Below are 20,391 nucleotides of genomic sequence, written 5' to 3'. Positions count from 1 at the left end.
GTGAGAATATAAATTGATAAAATGTTTCCTCAAGATAATCTATCAATGTATAAAATACACAACCCCCTTTTGTCTTGGCAATCTATTCCAAGTACCTATATCTATATGGAAGGCGTTATTCGAAACACTTTTCTGAAAACTTTGTAAAAGCATAAACATATGGGGCGCCTGGGTGGCTCAATGGGTTAAGCCTCTGCCTTCAGCTCACGCCATGATCTCAGGGGCCTGGGATGGAGCCCCACATCGGGCTCTCAGCTCAGCAGGGAGCCTGCGTCCCCCTCTCTGTCTGCCTGCTTCTCTGCCTACTTGTGATCTCTGTCAAATAAATAAATAAAATCTTTTTAAAAAATGCATAAACATTTAACCATAACTTTAAACCCTAACAACATAAACAGTAAAAGAAGAAAACAAATCACAATTTGTTGTAATAACTATCATAATAACTAAATGAGTGCTTTCCTGAGTGCTTCCTATACATAAACTCAGCATGTTTCCTAGCAACCTGATGAAGTGGGTACAAGGCTTGCCCCATTCCAGATGGAAATGCTGAGGCAAGGGAGGATGAGAAAGTTGCTCAAAGTCACATAGTGAGTCACGGTCAGGGACAGGTTTCAGACCCAAGGAGCCCGGGAGCAGCCGACTCCAAAACACTTATTAATTCAAATGCAGGAGATACCCCGGTACCGATGCAGAAAGATCTATGGGCAAATGGTCTCCGAAAGCAGACGTAGCCTAAGCTTGGGATTACAATTTCTTTATGGAACCAAAAATGAGTCTGTTTGATTATCTAGATTGTAAGTAAAGCTACGGATTTTATGATCTGCATACTATATGCATTCTGGATGGTTAAAGAAGGTTATCCCTAGCAGTAGAAAGGGAAGCAAAAAGGGAAGGTCGGAACAATCCTGCTTTTAGCTCCGTATGTTTCGAAACCGCTTGAAACTGTGAAAATCAAGAACGCATTCATGTGTTACTGTTATAATTTTTTTAAGTTATTTCTCTTTAAATAAAAAAACAGTGGGGGTGCATATGGAAAACAGTTTGTCCTTACAGATGTTTCTACAACTGTGCTTCTGGCTTTTGAACACATTTTTCCCCTCTTTTAAAAGTTGATCCAAATATCTGTTCAAACTCAACCTTCTTAACTTTCCAGAGTAATTTTCAGTTCGTAGAAAAGGCTTTAACCTCCAACTTCTCTAGCTTCGGTCCCACTATATGTTTATGACTCTTTTGAAATAGCCAAAATTTTGGTTGCTGTTGAAAGACATTTAGGAGACCATTTATAAGAGGAAAAACAAACTGTGGACCTTGAATCTGGAGTCCAGAAAACCTGGCTCTGACTTCTCAGGGAGTGCGGTTCTCTGGGCAGTTAGGAATTGGAAATTTCTACAGCTCAAGTCATAGGAATGAGCACAGATCAGCGGTTTACGTGCAAGGAGAGGAGGCTGCCGATGAAATCTGGAGGCTAGCAACACTGAATGAGAGAACGGGCCTCCTAGTCTAGTTCCTCCTGTGGAACTTCTTCGGGTCACTTAGATATATTTACTCTCAATGGACAAAGGAGGCACCAGTTCTCAGGGAATTAACAACATTATGTAGGCTTCCATCGGGAAACGCACGTGACACAAAGCTGATGGTCACAAGGACTCTCCATCAGGATGACGGGTGCCAGGACCCCTCCACCTTTCTGGCTCTCTTAGATTTTTTCCAAGCCTGCACACCATCAGGCGGGGCTCCCAGAGGCAGAGCGCTCTTGGAAGGCCCCACAGTCCTCATGCCCCCTGATGCTTCCATTTCCTTGTCCTGAGCCCTTCTCCATCTTCTGTGAAGAGAGGGAGCCAGGAAGTAATGTGAGAACTAAACACCAGGCTTGGTTACAACACAAGAGCGTGCTGAGGTCTCGTTGCCTGTTCTTTTGGCAATACAGCTGCTCTGGAAAAGTCTTGGAGCCCTATTTCAGTGGAAACTAAAATTAAAATCAATCAGAGGCAGCCTGAGGAGAAAAGGGATAAAATTATGCATTTATGTATGGGGTACGGATACAGACATAGATGGTGGTAGTCTGTTATGTATTTTAGGCATCTATCTTAAGCGCACATATAAATAAGCCCTATACGGATGACCAAGCACTAACAGAAGGCCTATATCCTTCCATGATGACGGTAACCAGATACCGAGTAAGCAAGTAGGGTGGTGTACAGACACGAAAATGAGCGTGGAAAAACAGACTGGGGTAAATTCTACCTCCTGACATCTCTATTGACAAAAGGCCAGCAGTCCACTGAACACTGGCAACAAGAAGCTTAAACTATAACAAGCAATAGAGAAAGATACATTCCAGGTTAGCACCAAGATGGGAGCCACCACCAGGCACCTGCGCCAGTTTCAAAGCTGACAAAGACACATATCCCGAGGCCGTACAGGATTCACAGGCAGAGAGGCAGAAATCCACGATGCTTGTGTGTAAAACGAAAAGTCAAAGTGGACCTCCGAAGTGAAATAGTAATTGTATGAAAACTTAGAAATCTTAAGCAAAAATCTAGTAAAATGACCTCTAGGGCCATTACTTATCCGGAATAATCAAAGAAAGCAGGGATTGGGGGAGGAGAGGGACTCTCGCTCCTTAAAAACTTAGAAAAGCTCTCTGGTCTCTCTTGAACCATCCACATGCAGGCTGTCCTCCAAACACCAACTGTTTTCCAATCACTAAACTGAAGTGACTTAAGTTGAAAATTCTCGGTGAACGAGACCTCTACGAACCCTGTCTTCACAGAGCTCCCAGCCAAAGCTCCATGTGTAAGACGGTCCCTTCACAGTGAATTAACAGAACAGAGAATAAATCCTAGGAAGCTTCCAGTCACATAAACCCATCTCCAGAGAACACACACCACCCCTCACTAGTGGTATTCTAAAATCTAGATTTAACTCCCAGGTTTGGAATTTAGAGACCCCCTTTGCACAGAAACAACACCATCAATCATGTTTGGGTCCTCGGTCGAGCCACAGGGCTGGAGTTGACCTGCGTTCAGCTGCACTGTGATTTTTCCAAGAGGTTTCTGGTCCCCCCAAGGCCCTTCTGATCAACAGTCTTAAACTATGGGTGTGATCCCAGGCCGCTACTGAGATGATAGGGTCGGCATTGGAACCTCAAGCATGGATAGACGAAAACCTGCGAATGCTTGGTGCGTGGGCTAGCTGCTGCTTCCAAGCTCAGCCTGTCTCCAGGACAAGGGACTAGGCAAGCAGGAAGAATCTCCTGAAGGGGCTTCTGAAGGCAAGGATTACATTTGGAATAGCTCATTTGCACACCACACAGAATGGAGCCATAGGTCCCCCGCCAAGGCTATTCACATTTCCCAGCCAAGGCCATGCATGCACATTTCCCATGGTTGTTACTGAGAAATCACCACTCACATGTTTCCTGGCGATTTCAGGAGGCATAATACTATTTTTACATATGTCTTTTTCAGCAGTGATCCTGGCACTAACAGCATTTAAAGTACAATGACTTACATTAATGTTTAAATCCCACTTTGTATGCAGTTTCCTTTGCCCTCATCTTTTCTTCCAGACCCCACCCTTCCCCCCAAATCATCAACTCAGCATCTGACAGGTAAAACTGTCACCTCAGCTCAAGCCCGATGTGTTCAAACCACGGCATGGAAAACAGAAAAAGAAGCTATTCTAAACAAAACCAAGAGTCTCCGAAATGATTTTTTTCAAAACAACTTTACTTATGTTTGGAAATAAGGGAGTGAAACATACGATATGGTAGCTACTGCCTGAAGGAAGTCATTTACTGGCTCTGGGACAGGGTTCAGCAAACTCTTTCCTACAATTCATTAAGGATCCCCTTAGGTTATACACGTTCGGGAAATGTAGGTGCTTTCGTGGTTATCATCCCAAATTATCCAAATAAAAATCTGTTTCAGTCTTCGTGTGGGAGTCTCTACAGGAAATACAATCTTCCTTGAAACAAATGTCTACCTTCTATTCCCTCTCTCCCTGTGCCGAACAGACCATGTGAACACTTACAGACCATTCTGGAGGTTGTTTTCCTAACACAAACCTGGGTTGGGGGCGGCTCCTAAATATTGCTGCTGGGGTTCCGGAAGCTTCTGTGCAGCTCCCAGGAGAACCTAGACAGATTGTTCTCTCTGAAGAGCCCATGCGATGAAAGGTCTCAAACGAAACCCTCAGGAAGGTCTCAAACGAAACCCTCTGGCTCTCTCCAGTAAAATCCCTGCTTGGGGACTTCCACTCCAAGTGCCTCTAAGTAAAGAATGTACTTGATCAGAATGAGGAAAACGAAACGCCGTGGTGGGTGGCTGACAAGCCGAGAACAGTAGCCTCGCCCGGACCTGGGCCCAGAAACGTCTGCGAAGTGACACCCCCCACCATCTTGTCAACTCAGAAGGTGCTCGCCCACATTGATCCCATAGAATGCTGATTCTGAAGGAACACTTGGGCCACGATAGTATGGGCATCCCTTGGAAACTGTTAGAAATGCCAAGTATCAGACCCACTCAGACCTTTTAAATCAGCAACTCTTGGGGCGGGGCCAGAAACCTGTGTTTTCACAAGCCCTCCAGGAGCTGCTGATGCAAAGTCATGTTCGTAAACCAGCATCGTAGTAGGACTAATTAAAATCACTGTAGTAGAGTCTCTCCTCCAGGCCTTATTTATAATTGGAGAATGAGAGAGCTTTCTTCCATCAAAAGAAATGTCAAGAATTGGCAGGTAAAAGAAAGTCAGGAGCCGATCTGGGGGCCAGACAAGGCCCAATTTACCACTACACCTCCCTGTTTGTTTCAGGTTTAGGGATTTCGATCATGGGCACCCAGAGAGAGAGGAGAAAACATCAGAAATAGATCCTCGCCACCCCAGAGCTTGGTGTACACTGGACAGCATATTGCTCCATAAACATCCCTTCCAAGTGAGTAGGCGACGTGAGTATGATTGTGATGAACGAGACAGATCAAGAAAACCCACCACTTTGTTTCCAATTCAGCAAAGCCACCACTAACCCTTCCTTGTGGCTTTCCCAAACTAGTGGCTATTTGTAAGAGACCACACAAAACTCAACAATAGCATCTTAGTCAGTACGTAACGTTTAAACTTCATAGCAAATTCTTCTCAATCACTGAGACTCTTGGCTATTTATGTAACAACATTTAAACAAGTTTTCTCCCCTAAAATGAATTTTCAGTCCTCTGAAAGAGACCCCTAGTCTATTCTTGGGCAACATGGCCACCAATTTTTAACCGAGCACTGGGAGTCTTTCCGTTAACACATGCACACACGCGCGTACACACACACACATTCACAAAGTTTCAGTGTACAGCTGGAGTTCTGATTTCACTGCCCAACACAGTTCAAATCTCAGAAGATGAGAATCTTATTCTAAAAGCAACAGTAACTACAAAATCTACCATGGAAGGGTCTGGAAGGCACCTGCACAGCAGAAAGGACCCTTCTGCACAAAATACCTGTGTCCCTAACTAACCTGTTGCCACCACACCTCGCCTGCCTTTGTGAAGCCAAAGGGAAACCCAAGCACTCTTCACCTATATCCTTATTAGTCACTTGAGACGCAGGAAACCAGTTCAGTGTCTTCTGAGACAACCACCCTCCTTGGAAAGTGGGTACTGCTGAGTAATCAACATTTTTTTGCTCTGCCTTGATTTGTAGTATCATAGCCTTGGTACTATTTTTTTCAGCCTTAAAACCTAGTCATCGTAAATCTAGCTGCTTCTTTCTTTAGTGGTAATTAGCATTAGTCAGAAGCCAAAAATGATTCCACATAAGAAGTAAAATAAACACAACCCTTCTTACCTTTCATGCCAAACTTGGAGTGTCTTGCCAACTTCAGCAGAAACAGCATCACCAGCAGACAAAATCCCACCACAGACGCAATTACCACCACAGCATAGACCTAGAAGAAAAGGAAGGAGGGTGGTCATGACCTTGCTCCTTAGTTCCCTACATCCAGATGATGACGACAATGAGGATGACGGTTCATATTTACCACTTGCAATGCGAGGAGCTTTGTGTCAATCTGTTCATTTACCCCCCAACAACTCTACAATGAAATATCATAAGTCTGAATATTAACCTTGCTTTACAAATGAGAACACGTAAGTTAGAAGCTTATAAAAAAATTAGACACAAAGATATATTACTCTCTCCCCATGTATCTAGCCTCCTACCTACCCACCCGGAGAGAGGAGACAGAATATACGAAACTTGAATAATAAAATACTGATTATTTCTGAAACAGATGAAAAATATAAAGGGAATTCATTTTGCTATGCTCTCTACCGTTGGGCATTTAGAAAGCTGTCCATAATAAAAAGATTTTTTTTTTTAGTTGGCTATGGATGCTCTTAGAAATCAGAGTCCCGCGGAGCTGGAGTACACCTGGAAGGGAGAAGGAGGGGTACCCGCGGGTGAGTTCACTTGTGAAAGTTCATGGGGTTACAGACTCATGATAGTTACACATATGTGTATGTATGAAAGAGGCCAACACAACGTTTTTTAAAGCTTAAAAATGTAATCACAACATGTGGATGATGCAAGTAGAGAGGGTAGATCTCTTTGCAGATCCACGTGAAGATCTCGCTGCAGATCCACGTGAATCCTGCCACACCCCTGAGCGAGATCACAGAGGCACAAGTGTGTAAAGCTGATGAAGTACATAGTAACATTCCAGAAACAAAGATGGAAGTAGGACAATGCATCTCCTTCCATTCCTACCACTCACTCCAAGGTCTTGCTCCCAAGAAAAGTGTGACTCTCTAAACCAGGAGGTGGCAAATTTTCACTACAAAGGGTTAGACAGTAAATACTTCAGGCTTTGGGAGCCATACGATGTCTTTCACAACCTCTCAACTCTGCTGGTGCAGAGTGAAAACAGCCATAGACAATATGTATAAGCAAATGGGCATGACTGGATGCCAATAAAACTTTATTTACAAAAACAGATGGGTATAGTTTGCAGACTGCTAAACTGTTTAAGATGTCCACACTTAATTAGATGCGTAAGCTTCTTTTTGTTTCATTTCATCTGCATAATAATCCTTAAGACAGATATTATTATTCCCATCTGTGGTAATCATTAATGCTGTTTACCAAACATTTCTATTTCTCCCTGTGTTTTTCTTTGGAAGATTCACTTCCTGGCTTCCTTGTGGTAAGATGGGTGCATGTGACCAGTTCTGGCCAATGAGGTGAGACTTGTCTCCCTGACAACAGAGTATTTCACTGCTACATGAGATCTTAGACTGAGGCAGTTATTCACACCCAGGGATAATGTTATACCAGGGGACATCTGTCAATTTGGGGTTGTCACAACTGGAGGAGGGTGCTAGTGCATCTAATGGGTCAAGGCCAGGGATGCTGCTAAACATCCTACAACACTAACAACCCCCCCCCCCCCGACAACAAAAAGTTATTCATCCATAATAATGATGCCAATAGCTCCAAGGTTGAGAACGCTACTCTCATACTTCTTTCTCTCGGCCTTCATAAATGCTAACTTTCCAAAGTGGCTGCCTTTCAATCTAGTCTCAGTTAGAATGAGGACAAGGCTGACAGAACTCCCAGTCAATACAAATAGTAAAGCAAGAAATAAACCTTTGTCGTTTAAAGTTGCTAAGATTTGGGGATTTTTGTTACTGCAGCATAACTTATACTGATTGATGTACCCATTTCAGAATGAGAGGCAGTCCAGGGAGAGATAAGAACGTGAGCTCCTCATGAATTTGGAATTTAGATTTACCACTTATTAGGTGACTGACCTCAGAATCACTCCATCTCTCAGCATCCCACAAGTCTCATGTGTGAAGCAGGGAATAGAATCATTCTACCTTGCAGATTATTTAACCACTCAGTGAGATAACAGGTTTGGAACAGAGTCTTCTACAATAGATAATAAATTAATGTTGGCTATGAGGATGGTAAAACTGAGATTTATAAAAAATTAAATAAGCAACTCAAGGTCACAGCTTTTGAGCTTGGGATTCGAACTGAAGTCTCTAAGTACAAAACCTGGGGCTTTTCCATGATTTCGCCTTTATACTACTTCTTCAAAACCCATGGCTGAGAGGGAAGGCAGGATAGTAAAAATGCATGGCTAATCCTCCTGCGATATCCTCTTTATGTCCACTGGGGACAGGACAGCACTAAAGAAGGTATAAAACCCAGGAAAGGGCACATGCCATGCCCTTGGCCAGAGGGGCACCAAGCTGTGAGAATCCTCCCCTTGGCTTGCAGTAGTGAGTGGCTCTCCCACAGAATCCCTCCACCAAAGTCTGAATGCAGACTTAACTCTCTCTCTGTGGCCTATGTAGAGTGCTTATGATTCCTAAAAGGTTAATTATAGAACAACTTGTTGTAGCTAAGACCATTGCCCTCGAACATACCTAATGATTTGGGGTTTTTTGTTTTGTTTTGTTTTCTCATCTTTAGTTCTAACTAACATTTGCATGGAACAGAGATCATAGTATATTAGCTCTTGGTTTCTCGATCTTATTAAGTTCCAGACTTGTACTGACAGAAGGAGAAAAATTGAATAAAGAAGTTCAATCCCTATTTCATAGATAAGGAAACAGGGATGGAGAGATTTTAGAGGACTTGCCCTGAGCCCCACAGCCTTTCTATAAGACCAGAGACAGCCTCCACTTTAGAAAGTACTCAGTTGGCATTCAGAAGACTTGGTCCTTATGCTCACAGGACACCTTGCCTTTACAAGCTGGGAGAGCTAACAGATGCTTCATTTCTACAAGCCTCCAGTCCCTCATTTGTATGTGAAGATCATACCTTCCCTGACTTATTTATAGAGTGTTTAAGTCAACCTGGAAAATGGGAAAGGGTTCCACCACCAGGGATCAGGTAACGATCTGTTAGCAAATATTTAAAACTATGGAAGCAGTTCTGTATGTAAAAAATCCTTTAATAAACAAAGAATCTGAAGACAATGAGAAGAATTGCTTCTTCAACAATGAGTTATTTGATAAATATAGTCCCATGTACCATGCGTGTGTGGGGTGGGGTGGGGGTGGTCTTTATGTGAGAGACAAGCAGGGGTGTATGTATTTGTTCATTTATTTGCTTCACTGGTTGGCTTGGTTGTCTGGCTGTCTGGTTGGCTGGTTAGCTATTTGATTAGCTGGTTGATTGTTTAGTTGCAGGTTGTTTGGTTAGTTGGTTGGTTATTTGGTTAGTCGACTGGTTGTTTAGTTGGCTGGTCGGTTGTTTGATCAGTTATATGGATGTTCAGTTGATTGGTTGATTAGTAGTTTTTAATCTGAGGCTATCTCTCCACATAGAACAAGGGTCTGCCCCACTTGAAAAATCCAGCAAGGTTCATGAGGATTACTTACTGGACCAGAATCAAGAGCATTTGAGGCTGTCTTCCAAATGCTCTGGTAACACCTTTAACTCTTCTACCAGTTCCCTGACTCTGACACTCTTTTTCTAATTTAATAATCCTCCCTGTGATCAAGAACTATTCATATGTTAAACATCTGATCCAGACTTAAGTTTTACATTTTCTTTAAATTCTACAAAGCATTACCTTGCACCTGTCATGCAGATTTCCAGGGACCTCAGGTGGAACTTTCAACAAAGATTAATTTTCATTGATCTCACCTTCCAGAGGCCCTACTGCAGATAGTCCAAATATCCCTGAGATATGCCATGCAGGGACTTAAATTTATCATTTGGTCTCAAAAGAGAAAAGTGAAGTTGGCACGTAATTTTTAGTAACTGGAATAGGTACACACCTGTGGGCTCAACAGATGCTCCTTGGATTCCTTACATACACAAACAACTTTCTCAAACCAGAAAACACTAAGTGGTTTGGTATGAGAATAAGCCAAAACAACTGCACAAGGAAGGAAGTAGAAAACATTCTGCAGCTGATTTTCCCTGGCATTTGTCCTTGCTGTTTCAAAGCAATGCATACCGTCAGCTATGGAAATACGTGTGTGTGTCTCCAGGTACTGGATAGGCATATTTTGAGTTGCAGCTGAACTACATCTGTTATGAGCCTCCCGTTCCCACCACCAGGGCCCTGGTTTAAAGATAAATCACATCTCTTTATGACTGCTCCAGACCCCTAACTAATCACACTCCTTCCAATCTCTCTGTCCTGCAACCCACTCTGGAATGTTCACCATTACTCTAATCAGTCTCCAATTTTTGTGATCCCTTAAGTGCCACACACTATTAAAGGGATGATGGGATGCAGCTCTGAAAAACACTGACTGGGCTGCCTAGAGTTGGAAACTCATTAAAGAATCTAGGGAAGGAGGGGGGTCTGGGTGGCTCAGTTGGTTAAGCATCCGACTCGTGATTTGGGTTCAGGTCATGATTTCAGGGTGGTGAGATAGAGCCCCATCTCAGGCTCTGAGCGTGGAACGTGCCTGAGATTCTCTCTTCCTCTGCCCCTCCCCACCCTCATCCAAGGGCAGGTGCTCTCTCTCTAAAAAGAATCTAGGGAAGGAAAAAAGACACACAAGTAAACAATAAAGAAGCAAGGGAATTACAGACCATAATAACTGCTCAGAAGAAAATGGAACATGATCATGGCTGCCTGGTGGCTAAAGCCATGCGATGACCACTGGGAAGTACATGCTTTTAGAGGGAACAGCAGACATAAAGGCTGTGAGACAAGAGTAAGCCCAGGGCATGAGAGAGAACATGAGGGCAGGGTGCAAGGTGAAGGCAGAGACACAGACAAGGGCAATATATGTGGGGCCTTTCTGCCACCATGAGGAGCTGGGCTTTTGTAATAAAAGTTCTCTTACACTTGCATTGGAAAGACTCAGAATGACAATAAAAGTGATCTGAATTGTGCTTTTCCTTTGAAAAGGCTGCTGTAGGGAGAAAGGCCCGGAGCTCACAAGATGGGAGAGGAGGGACAGGTAGAGGCTGCGGAGGTCATCCAGGAACAAGCACTGTGGCAAACTTCCTCTGTGAAGGGCCAGACACTAAATACTTCCAGCTTTGCCGGCCATACAGTCTTTGCTGCAGCTACTCCAGCCCTGCTGTAGCAAAAAGTAGCCACAGACAATATGTAAGCAGGCACGACCGCGTTCCAATAAAACTTCTTATTTTTTTACGGACACTGACATTTGACTTGCATAAGATTTGCACGTGTCATGAAATATCATTCTTCTTTTCCTTTTTTTTTTTTTTCCCCCAAAACACTTAAAAATGTAAAAACTCATCTCAGCCTGCAGATGGCACAAATACAGGGGATAAGGCGGACTGGGCCCGGGGGCCACGGCTTGCCCACCCTCAGATCAGGCTATGTCCGTGGCAGCAGAGGTGGGGAGATGTGGATGGGCTTGGGGTCTATCAGGTGGCAGATCTCACAGCACAGGCGACTGGGTGCATGTGACAGTGAGGACAAGAACGCGGGACGCTGCTGGTGCTTGAGCTGAGCAGCTGACAGACCAACCCTGCCAGAGTCCTGGGGCTCAAGCACATCCCCTTCAGTGGCTTCTCCCTGCATGATAAATCTAACGCCTGGCACCGTGTTTCAAAACCCCAGGACCTGGCACAACCACCTCTCCAGCCGCGCCTCTGACTGGCCCCTTCACACCCTTTACCTTCCCATCAAAACTGTTTTCCAGCCTGCAGGCTTGTGTGCGCACACCCCAGTGCCTTCCCTTTGTTTGCTCTCGGTCTGAACACCGGCCATCCCGCCCTGCTGGAGAATGCCCCTGGCCCCACCAAGACACTTCTGGCTCTCCCAGCGGGAAGGAGCCGGGCACCTGCCCCTCTGTGTGCCACTCTCCCGTCCCGCTGCTTCTCTACCTGGGCCACAGGGCTCGTATCCGTTCACATCTCACGGCTCTGACCGACAGAGAAACTCCTGAAGGACAGACCTGCTATTCCTTCATAGTCTGTCTGTCTTCCCACTGCCAGTCCCTCCCAGAACCCATGGGATCCCTTAAATTTAGTGGGCAACGAGACTCTTATTAAAATCCTGAACGAGACAGGTGCCGAAGACGAGAATAACGCCCCAATGAGACCCTGCTCTTCTAGTGATAGTCTTTCCAAGGACAGACATTGAAAATAAGAACCACTAGCATTTAAAGGGGCGCATAAAAGGGGAAGCAAGTAAGTCAGAGGCTGCCTGGCACATTTATCCCTTCTCTTGAACCTTTCTGTGAAGTCTTCCAAACATCAACACCCTATTCACACCTGAACAGTAAAAGTGTGTTGAAAGACACACGCCAAAGCAATTCGGGTCCCCCAACATTTAAGCTCCCACGGCATTCAGAGCCCACCTAGGAAACAACTCTTTGTCCCACTCACCGAGAGATGTTCCCGACCGCTTTTGTCAGCCACATCTGTAGAAGGGATTTCATTACTTCTGTTCGTGGTGTCCCCGATGTCATTTGCTGCAGTCCCATAATCTTAAACGGGAGAAATGGAAAAGAGAAGGAACCATGAAGTTGTCACCAGGCTACCAACCAGCACGAGGATGCAGTATGACCCAGAACCACGGAGCGACACAAATCACAAAGATTCCAAGCCCCCTGACAGCCTGACTGTGGAGGAACAGGACCAGCTCTTGGGTGAGAGCCATCATAGTGCTGGGATTGTGTGAGGCTCAAATGTTACGCAACCCAGATCTTTCCATCATTGGTTTGGAGGACAAATTCTGAACCAGGTTTCCCTTGGTAGGTAAGAATATATCTTTTTTTTAAATGATAATAATAATAATAATATAAATATGAATATGAAAGGAAATACAAATATGAAAGGAAACTGATCCTGTAAGAGTCCTACATTTCTAGACCTAGAAGACCCTTCGGATTAGGATTCTAACTGCCAGTTTTATAGCTGAAGAACGTCATCAGAGCAAAGTCAAAGACTAGTGTAAGGTCAACTGGCGGGAAGGAAGGTGGCAGAGCCTAAACTTGGGTGCCCATGTGAAGTTTTTTGAAAAGGTCTGAATTGCCAACATTTCAGTCTCTGAATTAATACAGAGGGAGCTACACCAACAGAGTATTTAGAATTGTGGGCATACACGCTCCCAAGCACATCTCAGATGTCCCCGCCATCTTCTAAAGGGATTTTCATCTATATGGATCAGGTTGAACATAAATGATGGGGGGGTAGTGAATGTTTTTTATTAGTAATATTACATAGAAAGAAGGCATAGAAATTTTTTGATGAACTTATTGCAGACAATGTTCATAAATGTTTGGTACTTTTCTTCTCAATAGATATGAGGAATGAGATCTCCATCCTGAACACACTACCTCATTAAGGCAGCCCCGGCTGAACTTCCCTCAGTAGGACTATCAGGCTGGCTTCAGGCCAACAAATTTAAATTACATTCGTGTTAGCAGAGTGCTCCTTTCCATGTGAATAAATAGTAACTGAAAAGGCATCTGTTTTCTGTTTTCTGTTTTATCCTTAACTTTGAAACTACATTGTCACCATTCTCATTTTAAATATACTAGAACATTGATTTCAACCGAACGCTAAGAAATATCATCCATTTGCTAATTTTTTACTTCTTCATATTCTAATGAGCCACACATGCAAAATTAAATCACTAAAGTATTGATAGTTTAATATCATATTTGGCCCAGAGATCCAAAGTGAGATCTGAGGCCAATGGGAAGATGGCCTTTTTAAAATCTTGAGGTTACTAGAAAAAAGCCCAAAACATAATTTTAAGATGTAAAATCACAATTCAAACATAACTCTCTAGTGACACAATTTGAGATACTTTTTCTTTAAGCCGTATTGGGACAAATAAAAACAAAAATACACAAATCACATGCACAAAATCATCCATAACACAATTTGAAGGAAATATAGTTTAACATGCATAAAACAGGTAAAGACAATATAATCCTCCATTAAAATTAGCTCAAGTTAAATACATACATATAACAAATGTACAAACATAGAATCTTTTTATAAAAAACTAAAATGTCCACATGTACATCAAGTTAAAGAATGGAATATTTAATAGAATTAGTTATACTTGTCACATTTTAATAAAACTAACTTTTAATCAGTCTTAAATTTTGAGCCAAGTCTTGAAATTGAGGCTGTCACTTCCCTAAACATAGGCTTCCTGGTCATGAAGGGAGTTTGGGAAGCTGTTAAAGACAGATTTTCACCCACATCCCTGGAATTCCATTATAATAGCAAAGCACAGATGAGAGGTCCAGTTAAAAGCTAACGTCGTCCACCTTCTGGTTTTTCCCTTTCCACATTCCTAAGAGAACCCTATCTTTTTCAAAGGGTTCAATGATATTCTCTGAGGAAGACTTAAACTCCAGGGCTGGTTCTAGTTAGTCAAAGGTTAATTTGTCCCTCTTATCAATAATGGAGGCAAGAATGGACTGGGACCCACTGGCTCTGGAATCGGATTCAGGGAGGGCTGATGGAGATCTCTGGACAGTTCCCTTTCCTCTGGAACACTTTCAGAAGCTCTTCATTTCTCCCAACAATGTGAGTGACAGCGACCCCTCTGTCAGCATCATCTTACTACCATGAGGGGCGTCAGCCTTCGGGGAAGTGGTTGCAGCCCACACCGGGTATAGAGATGAAAAACTTGGGTGCCTGATGACATGGTAGAGCTGCTGGGTTAACCAAAGCTAAAAGCATGCCCTACTTTTGAGGTTCCTGTCTGTGAGCCAAACTTCCTTATTATACAAGAAATATAATTTTGAAATGGGTTTACTGTCAAAGCCAGAAACTGATACACCTCCCTTTTCTTGGTAGTCATGGCTTTTAAACAGGTAATTAGTTCCCAATTATAGAAACAAAATATCTGTTACAGTGGAATGGATTTACTACTTCCAAGAACAATACATGAGAGAGAAAACACTATTTACAAGCACTGTAAATATCAAGGGAAAGCAACCATCAATATTGAATGATTTTTGAAATATTATTGTGGCCTGTGTATGCTTAAAGGGTATATTTAACTGAGCTTAAAGTCCTCTTTTAGTTGATTTGTTTCATTTTAGACAAACATTTTGAAAAAATACAAAATAAAGACAACATGATAGCTACCTTCATAAATTACATCAGGGTAATTTGGGTTGGCACCTAAAAGGCAAAACAAAGATTTGTAAGTATGCATTCAGAGGTAATATTAAATATCCCCACTAAAATGAGCTAAATAGATATTGAAGGTTTTATAGGTTTATAGGCTGTTTTATAGGACAGATACATGAAACCTGAAATTCTTGGTTTGTTTCATGTGAACTCTTTCCCTCCCCAGTCCCCAAACCTCCATCCCTTCAAAAGAAAAGAAATGAATGAAGAGAAATTGCCAAATCACTTTACAGCTGGGAAAACTTCAGCAATCAATGCATTAACGACCATTTCTAGTATACAGCTGGCCATTTTAATGGCAATACTGGTACTTTTTTTTTATTACAGAGACAGATTTTCTCCATATCACTTTAAACAACAAAAGATAAAACAAATGATGGCTTGGGTATCACTTTCAAAGTATATTTCAGCAGGTCTACTTGCTTTCACAAACACGTTATTAACCAGCCCAAATAATGATACCTAATGCACAGTCTTGCTCCCCACTTGGTGGTCAGATGGGTTTGCCAAGGTTGAATCAACAAACCTTTTCTTCACCTTAATACAACACAGAAAGATAAATGTGCTTTCTCTATTGAAATGATTTATGTATAAGAGATTACACATAAATGTTATGTCAGGGACAAATGCAAAAGTATACCCACTTAATCTGGGGGTTGGGGTAGGATTCTTTAGTTACCAAGATGACCAGAATATTCTGTTTCAAAATATTCCCATGAAAATTTGCAAAAATGTTTTTAATTTTTTTTTAAACCATCATCGGTAAGAACTGGTGACAAAACCATTTGCTATTTACTCTCCAATCAGAACTAACTGGATCTCGATATGAAAGCCTACTTGGAAATAAAGTTAAAATTCGATATAACATATGCGTGATTACAAAATAAACTTCCAAAGCTACTTCCTATGCTTTTAGTCTCCACTTACTTACTTATAAACCGTAAAGCTTATTTAGCTCTCATTTCACTTCTAAACCCTTCAGCAGAAAAACATCATTTAAGATAAAGGAAAACTAGAGCCAATTTTCTGTTCATGTATTCCCTAGTAAGTAATAAGGGTAGTCTAAATAAAGAACCAAGTAAACATGGCCTTAACGTTCAAATCAGAATTTTAACACAGTTCAACTAACAGAATATCTGTTTCAACAGGGGAACATTAAGTAGATGGTTGTGTACGTTGATTCAGGGAAGCTTTAAACTGCTGAGTATTCCATGCTACATGGGACTCCATTCAGGCTGTAGTCTATATGAAACTGTGCAGTGCACAACCTGTACCACCATAGGAGATGGCCCTGTATCAATTCATGCAAAATCATTGATTCTAGTATATTTCAATAGTATTTGACTGTTATTATCTCAGACACCATTTCAAGGTAGTCTTCAGGTATTATGTGTTAGTATGTGTTATCAGAATTATTTGCAGTGGTAAAGGGCCTTGAAGGCTGTCTTGCAGTCTGAAAGATAATTCAGTGGATAAAGCAGCCTGAAATCCCAGTGGCAGCCCTGGTGATGTCATATGCAGGGCACTCACCCACCTGCTGAAATCCGCAGAGTCCCTGGACTGAGTGGGTGTCCTATCTCTGTAAGGATTTCCTACCCTCACTGAAGGAAAGGATCTGTACCCCTAAGTGAGCAAGTCATTGAACTGCTCACTAAGTCAAGAGCTGCTCACTAATGCATTCCTTTACAAGATCCCCCTCTGGTTCCCTCCTCACCGTGCCATCAATATAGAATTCAGCTTCTGTAATTATACCTGCCCACCAGAGTTCACACTCTACCTCTAGACCTCAATCCAGGACCCAGGACCCAGGACTCACATCTCCTTCCCCGCACTCCCCGAAGACACACTTCCTAGGATTAGCTGGCCTTTTCCCTTCATCTGTCAGCCCACAGATGGCCACACCACCAGGATGAGCACCTTCTGACCCAAGACCCAAGGGAGGGGGAAGGGTTGAGCAAGGGCAGGTGAGCGGTCACATCCACGAGCCTGCTTACTGCCTCTCATATACTTCTCGCCGTATAGAGGGAGGCACAGGGCAGGGGCAGTGGCTGGGAACAGGTTCTACCCAAACTGCATGGAACTCCAAGAATCCGCAAGAATCAGATGCTCGTACCCAGCCTTCCAGATCATTCTACACATATATGTGCCAAAGTAGGAAGACAGAAGCTATTTCATTAAAAAATTCATTAACTTGATTCATAATTTTTAAGTATCTGGATATAGGTATACAGATCTTCCTTTGTACTAGGGTGGCTGCCTGGGACCCAGGGCATTCCGGAGACAGTGAGTTTTAAGTCTCAAAACTGGGATAGTCCCAGGCAAATCCTTGCAGTGTGTCCAGAAACAAGGGCTTTCCCCAGACATAGGCCTTCAAGCGTGAAAACTAGGACTAGTCGGTCACCCTGATTTGTCCTCAGGCCCTGAGGGACCTCCCACACAGTCACCTCCTGCCTTTACACGTGCAATCCCATAAAGAAGCAAAAAGGCTGAGGATCCAGAGCCAGATTTATCTAAACCACACACTGGGAGGACTGAGGTACAGGTGGAATCGACCTCGTCACAGAAAGGGAACCCCTAAACACATCACTCACACAAGACCCCCTGGGAACATCCAGAACGTCAAATCAGTTCAATGCAGCCAAGACCAGGTATGGAAAAAGGATTTGGGATGGGATCAAAAGTAAATAGTTTAGCCCATAATCTGGAAAACTAGTCATTTTCCAGACTTAAAATTCCTATTGGCGCATGCCTTTCCTACTGAGTTCACCAGCAAAACCATTAGATCACATCTATGTTTTCTGAAAAGTACTACATTTTCCTAACTTTGTTTCTGCAAATGTATGAAAAGAATTGTCACTTCACCTTCGTGGTCTGAAAGACGCAAATCAAGTGTGAGATTATGAAACTCACAGGAAGACAATGAGGGAAGAACAATAAGGTGTTTTCTATTTGCCCCTCCTGACCATACTACACAATGTCTGAGGAGGGCCAGCTCGCTACAATAAAGAAACACCCTTGCGTACAAAGATTTAGAAAGCCCAGCACACGGGCGGACACACAGACCTAGAGTTTAGCACAAACAAGGGTCACAGTACTCCAGCTAACCCCAGCTCATCAAACACAGTATTTTGCTTCTAGGAACTTCTCGGTCAAGCTAACCTCCCGTGGTGTTTATACTCCAAGAGGAAGATAGTTATTTAACATCATGTTAAATGCAGATACAAGACAAGGTCACCCCTTCCTCTTCAGACCTCTGCCAAAGGTCATATTGGGAAAATATCCTGTCATTTTTAAGTCTAATTTCTAACTGGTTCCTTCCACTTAGTTTAAACATGTTCATTATATATCATTATAGGCTATAGGTAGAAATGCCTGTTTGAGGTATTCAGGACGAAAAGGTGAGCAAGGAGAGACCAACACTGATGATAAGGAGCAATGAGCCTGTAAGGGGGCTGAGAGCAGAGCTGTGCTTCCTTGAATACCATCCCAGCATCTCACCAAGCAAGAAATCTCAGATTTAAGCATCAAACCCTAAAGCTTCATGTTGAAAACCACCGGAATAAAATATGGAAATTTCTGGAATAAATCTGAAAACCCGGGAACTCCATCAACCCCACTCCATTCCAAACAAGCAGCACATGACCCCCCAGCTCGCTCCAGCCTGGAAGGAGCTGCTCCTCCCCAACCCAAGGAAGGTGACTGCCAAGCACAAATTGTTGCTTGTCTCATGTTCCAATTCTGTTTTCTGGAGAGTGTGTCAAGCGTTGGCAAGTGCTTCATACACTTGTGCTTTGTTCTGGAACTCGGGCCTGTTGTTGGGAATTTGGGGACTGGGACTATCAGGTGCAAGAGGCAGCCTGACGTGCTCTCGGTGCAAACAGGACACCTCATATATGGCCACACACGCGCTCCTGACAAAGCTCCAGATTGCACCTGGGCTGTCTGCACCTCCAAAGGACGGACCTTAGGGCATTCAGGCTTCTGAATGTCAATGATAAAGTCCTTGCTCCCCAATGTGTCAGACCAAAGCACTTCAGCATCCTTTGACCTCTGTGCGAAATACCTTTAAATGGAAGACTCGAGCTTCTCTATTCTAAGCTGTTATAGCTCGTGAGTAAATCTTAGGACTCTGCGTAAGTCCTCGTGAGTAAAACTCCATGACTTTTTAACTGTAAGACTCTGTAGTTAAGGGATAAAGAAAACCTGTGGGAAGGCGGGAGGGTTCCCTTTCCAACCTGCTGCATAGATAAAAAGGATGGTGAAGGCCAGAAGAAGACATAGCGGCTTCCTTCCTTTCAGCTTTTAGTCTCTCTCTCTCAATTCTGTTCCCAGACTCTGTTTAGTGTGTTTGTGAAAAATATTTCAAAGAATTCCATATGATAAAGAAATCGCAAAAGATTCGTTCTTTCCAAATCAACTGTCCTTGCTTTGTCAGCACTGTTGTCTAACTCATGGCAGTCCCTCCTTCTGACTTCCGGATGCTTCCCCCTTCCTTTTCTAAATGGCAGGCAGAACTCAGGGCCCCCACACACTGGGGGTCCAAATGTCTGGGTTTCACTTTTGGCCGAACCACTAATGTACTTTGCAGCATGGGGGGTGGTGAGGGGGAGCTCTTCACTTTTCCTGTGACAAAGGAATGTTCCATACCTCAAGAGAGGATAATAGCATTGGCCCTGGCAACTCGTCAGGAGCTTCGGGAAGCATAATTAATTAACATGAGTACTCTTGAGACTTAAAGAACTATTTAAGTATAAATCTTAATTATGATTATTAGGAGCCTATAGCCAAACCATACCCTTCTCAGTTATTTAAGGCAGAAAAGCCCATCGAACTTTCTTTCCTTTCACTCCCAGGACAAGGAACAGCTCCTGACAAACGGCCAAGGAGCAAGTCGTGGGGGGCTTTATATTTTCTTAATGTGTAACATTTGGAGAAATTTCCTCTCCCTACATTCTTTGGCCCAAGTACACCAAAACTAAATCTGCCAGTTTGAGGGCAATTCTAAGTGCTGCAGAGAGCTCTAGTTCATCCAGACGTCATGAATCTTTTGATAAAACAGCACGAATGGGAAGCTGTGGGGAAAACTCTTCCAATATTTATAGTTTGTTCCCGACGCACATTTTGCATAGGAGACAACTGCTCCCGAATTAGGAAGCATAAGTCACTAACTCCCACTGCTTGTGTGAATGAGCATTCTTGAGCTGTGACATTCTTCCTGAATGAGTGGGCCATAGAGAGACTCTTTATGTGCTGCTTGAAGAATGGGAAGCTTTCGAACACGGGTGT

At 43.1% G+C, this 20,391-nt stretch overlaps 1 protein-coding gene across 5 annotated transcripts in view; it reads right to left on the bottom strand.

Annotated features, from left to right (window-relative positions):
- The window catches only part of NTRK2 (neurotrophic receptor tyrosine kinase 2), a 327,279-nt gene that overhangs the window by 248,777 nt on the left and 58,111 nt on the right, over window positions 1-20,391 (bottom strand). For all 5 annotated transcript variants that reach the window (XM_082695217.1, XM_082695218.1, XM_082695219.1 and 2 more), the window contains exons 12-14: window positions 15,061-15,096; window positions 12,331-12,431; window positions 5,836-5,935 (exon numbers count right to left, since the gene is read on the bottom strand). In XM_082695217.1, the coding sequence (XP_082551343.1) occupies window positions 5,836-5,935; window positions 12,331-12,431; window positions 15,061-15,096 (237 nt within the window). The remainder of the gene's footprint in view (window positions 1-5,835; window positions 5,936-12,330; window positions 12,432-15,060; window positions 15,097-20,391) is intronic.

Source organism: Mustela nivalis (assembly GCF_964662115.1).
Source record: "Mustela nivalis genome assembly, chromosome: 13".
NCBI lineage: Eukaryota > Metazoa > Chordata > Mammalia > Carnivora > Mustelidae > Mustela > Mustela nivalis.
The sequence above is the reverse complement of the archived record's forward strand: the minus strand, read 5'-3'. Positions and strand labels throughout refer to the sequence as shown.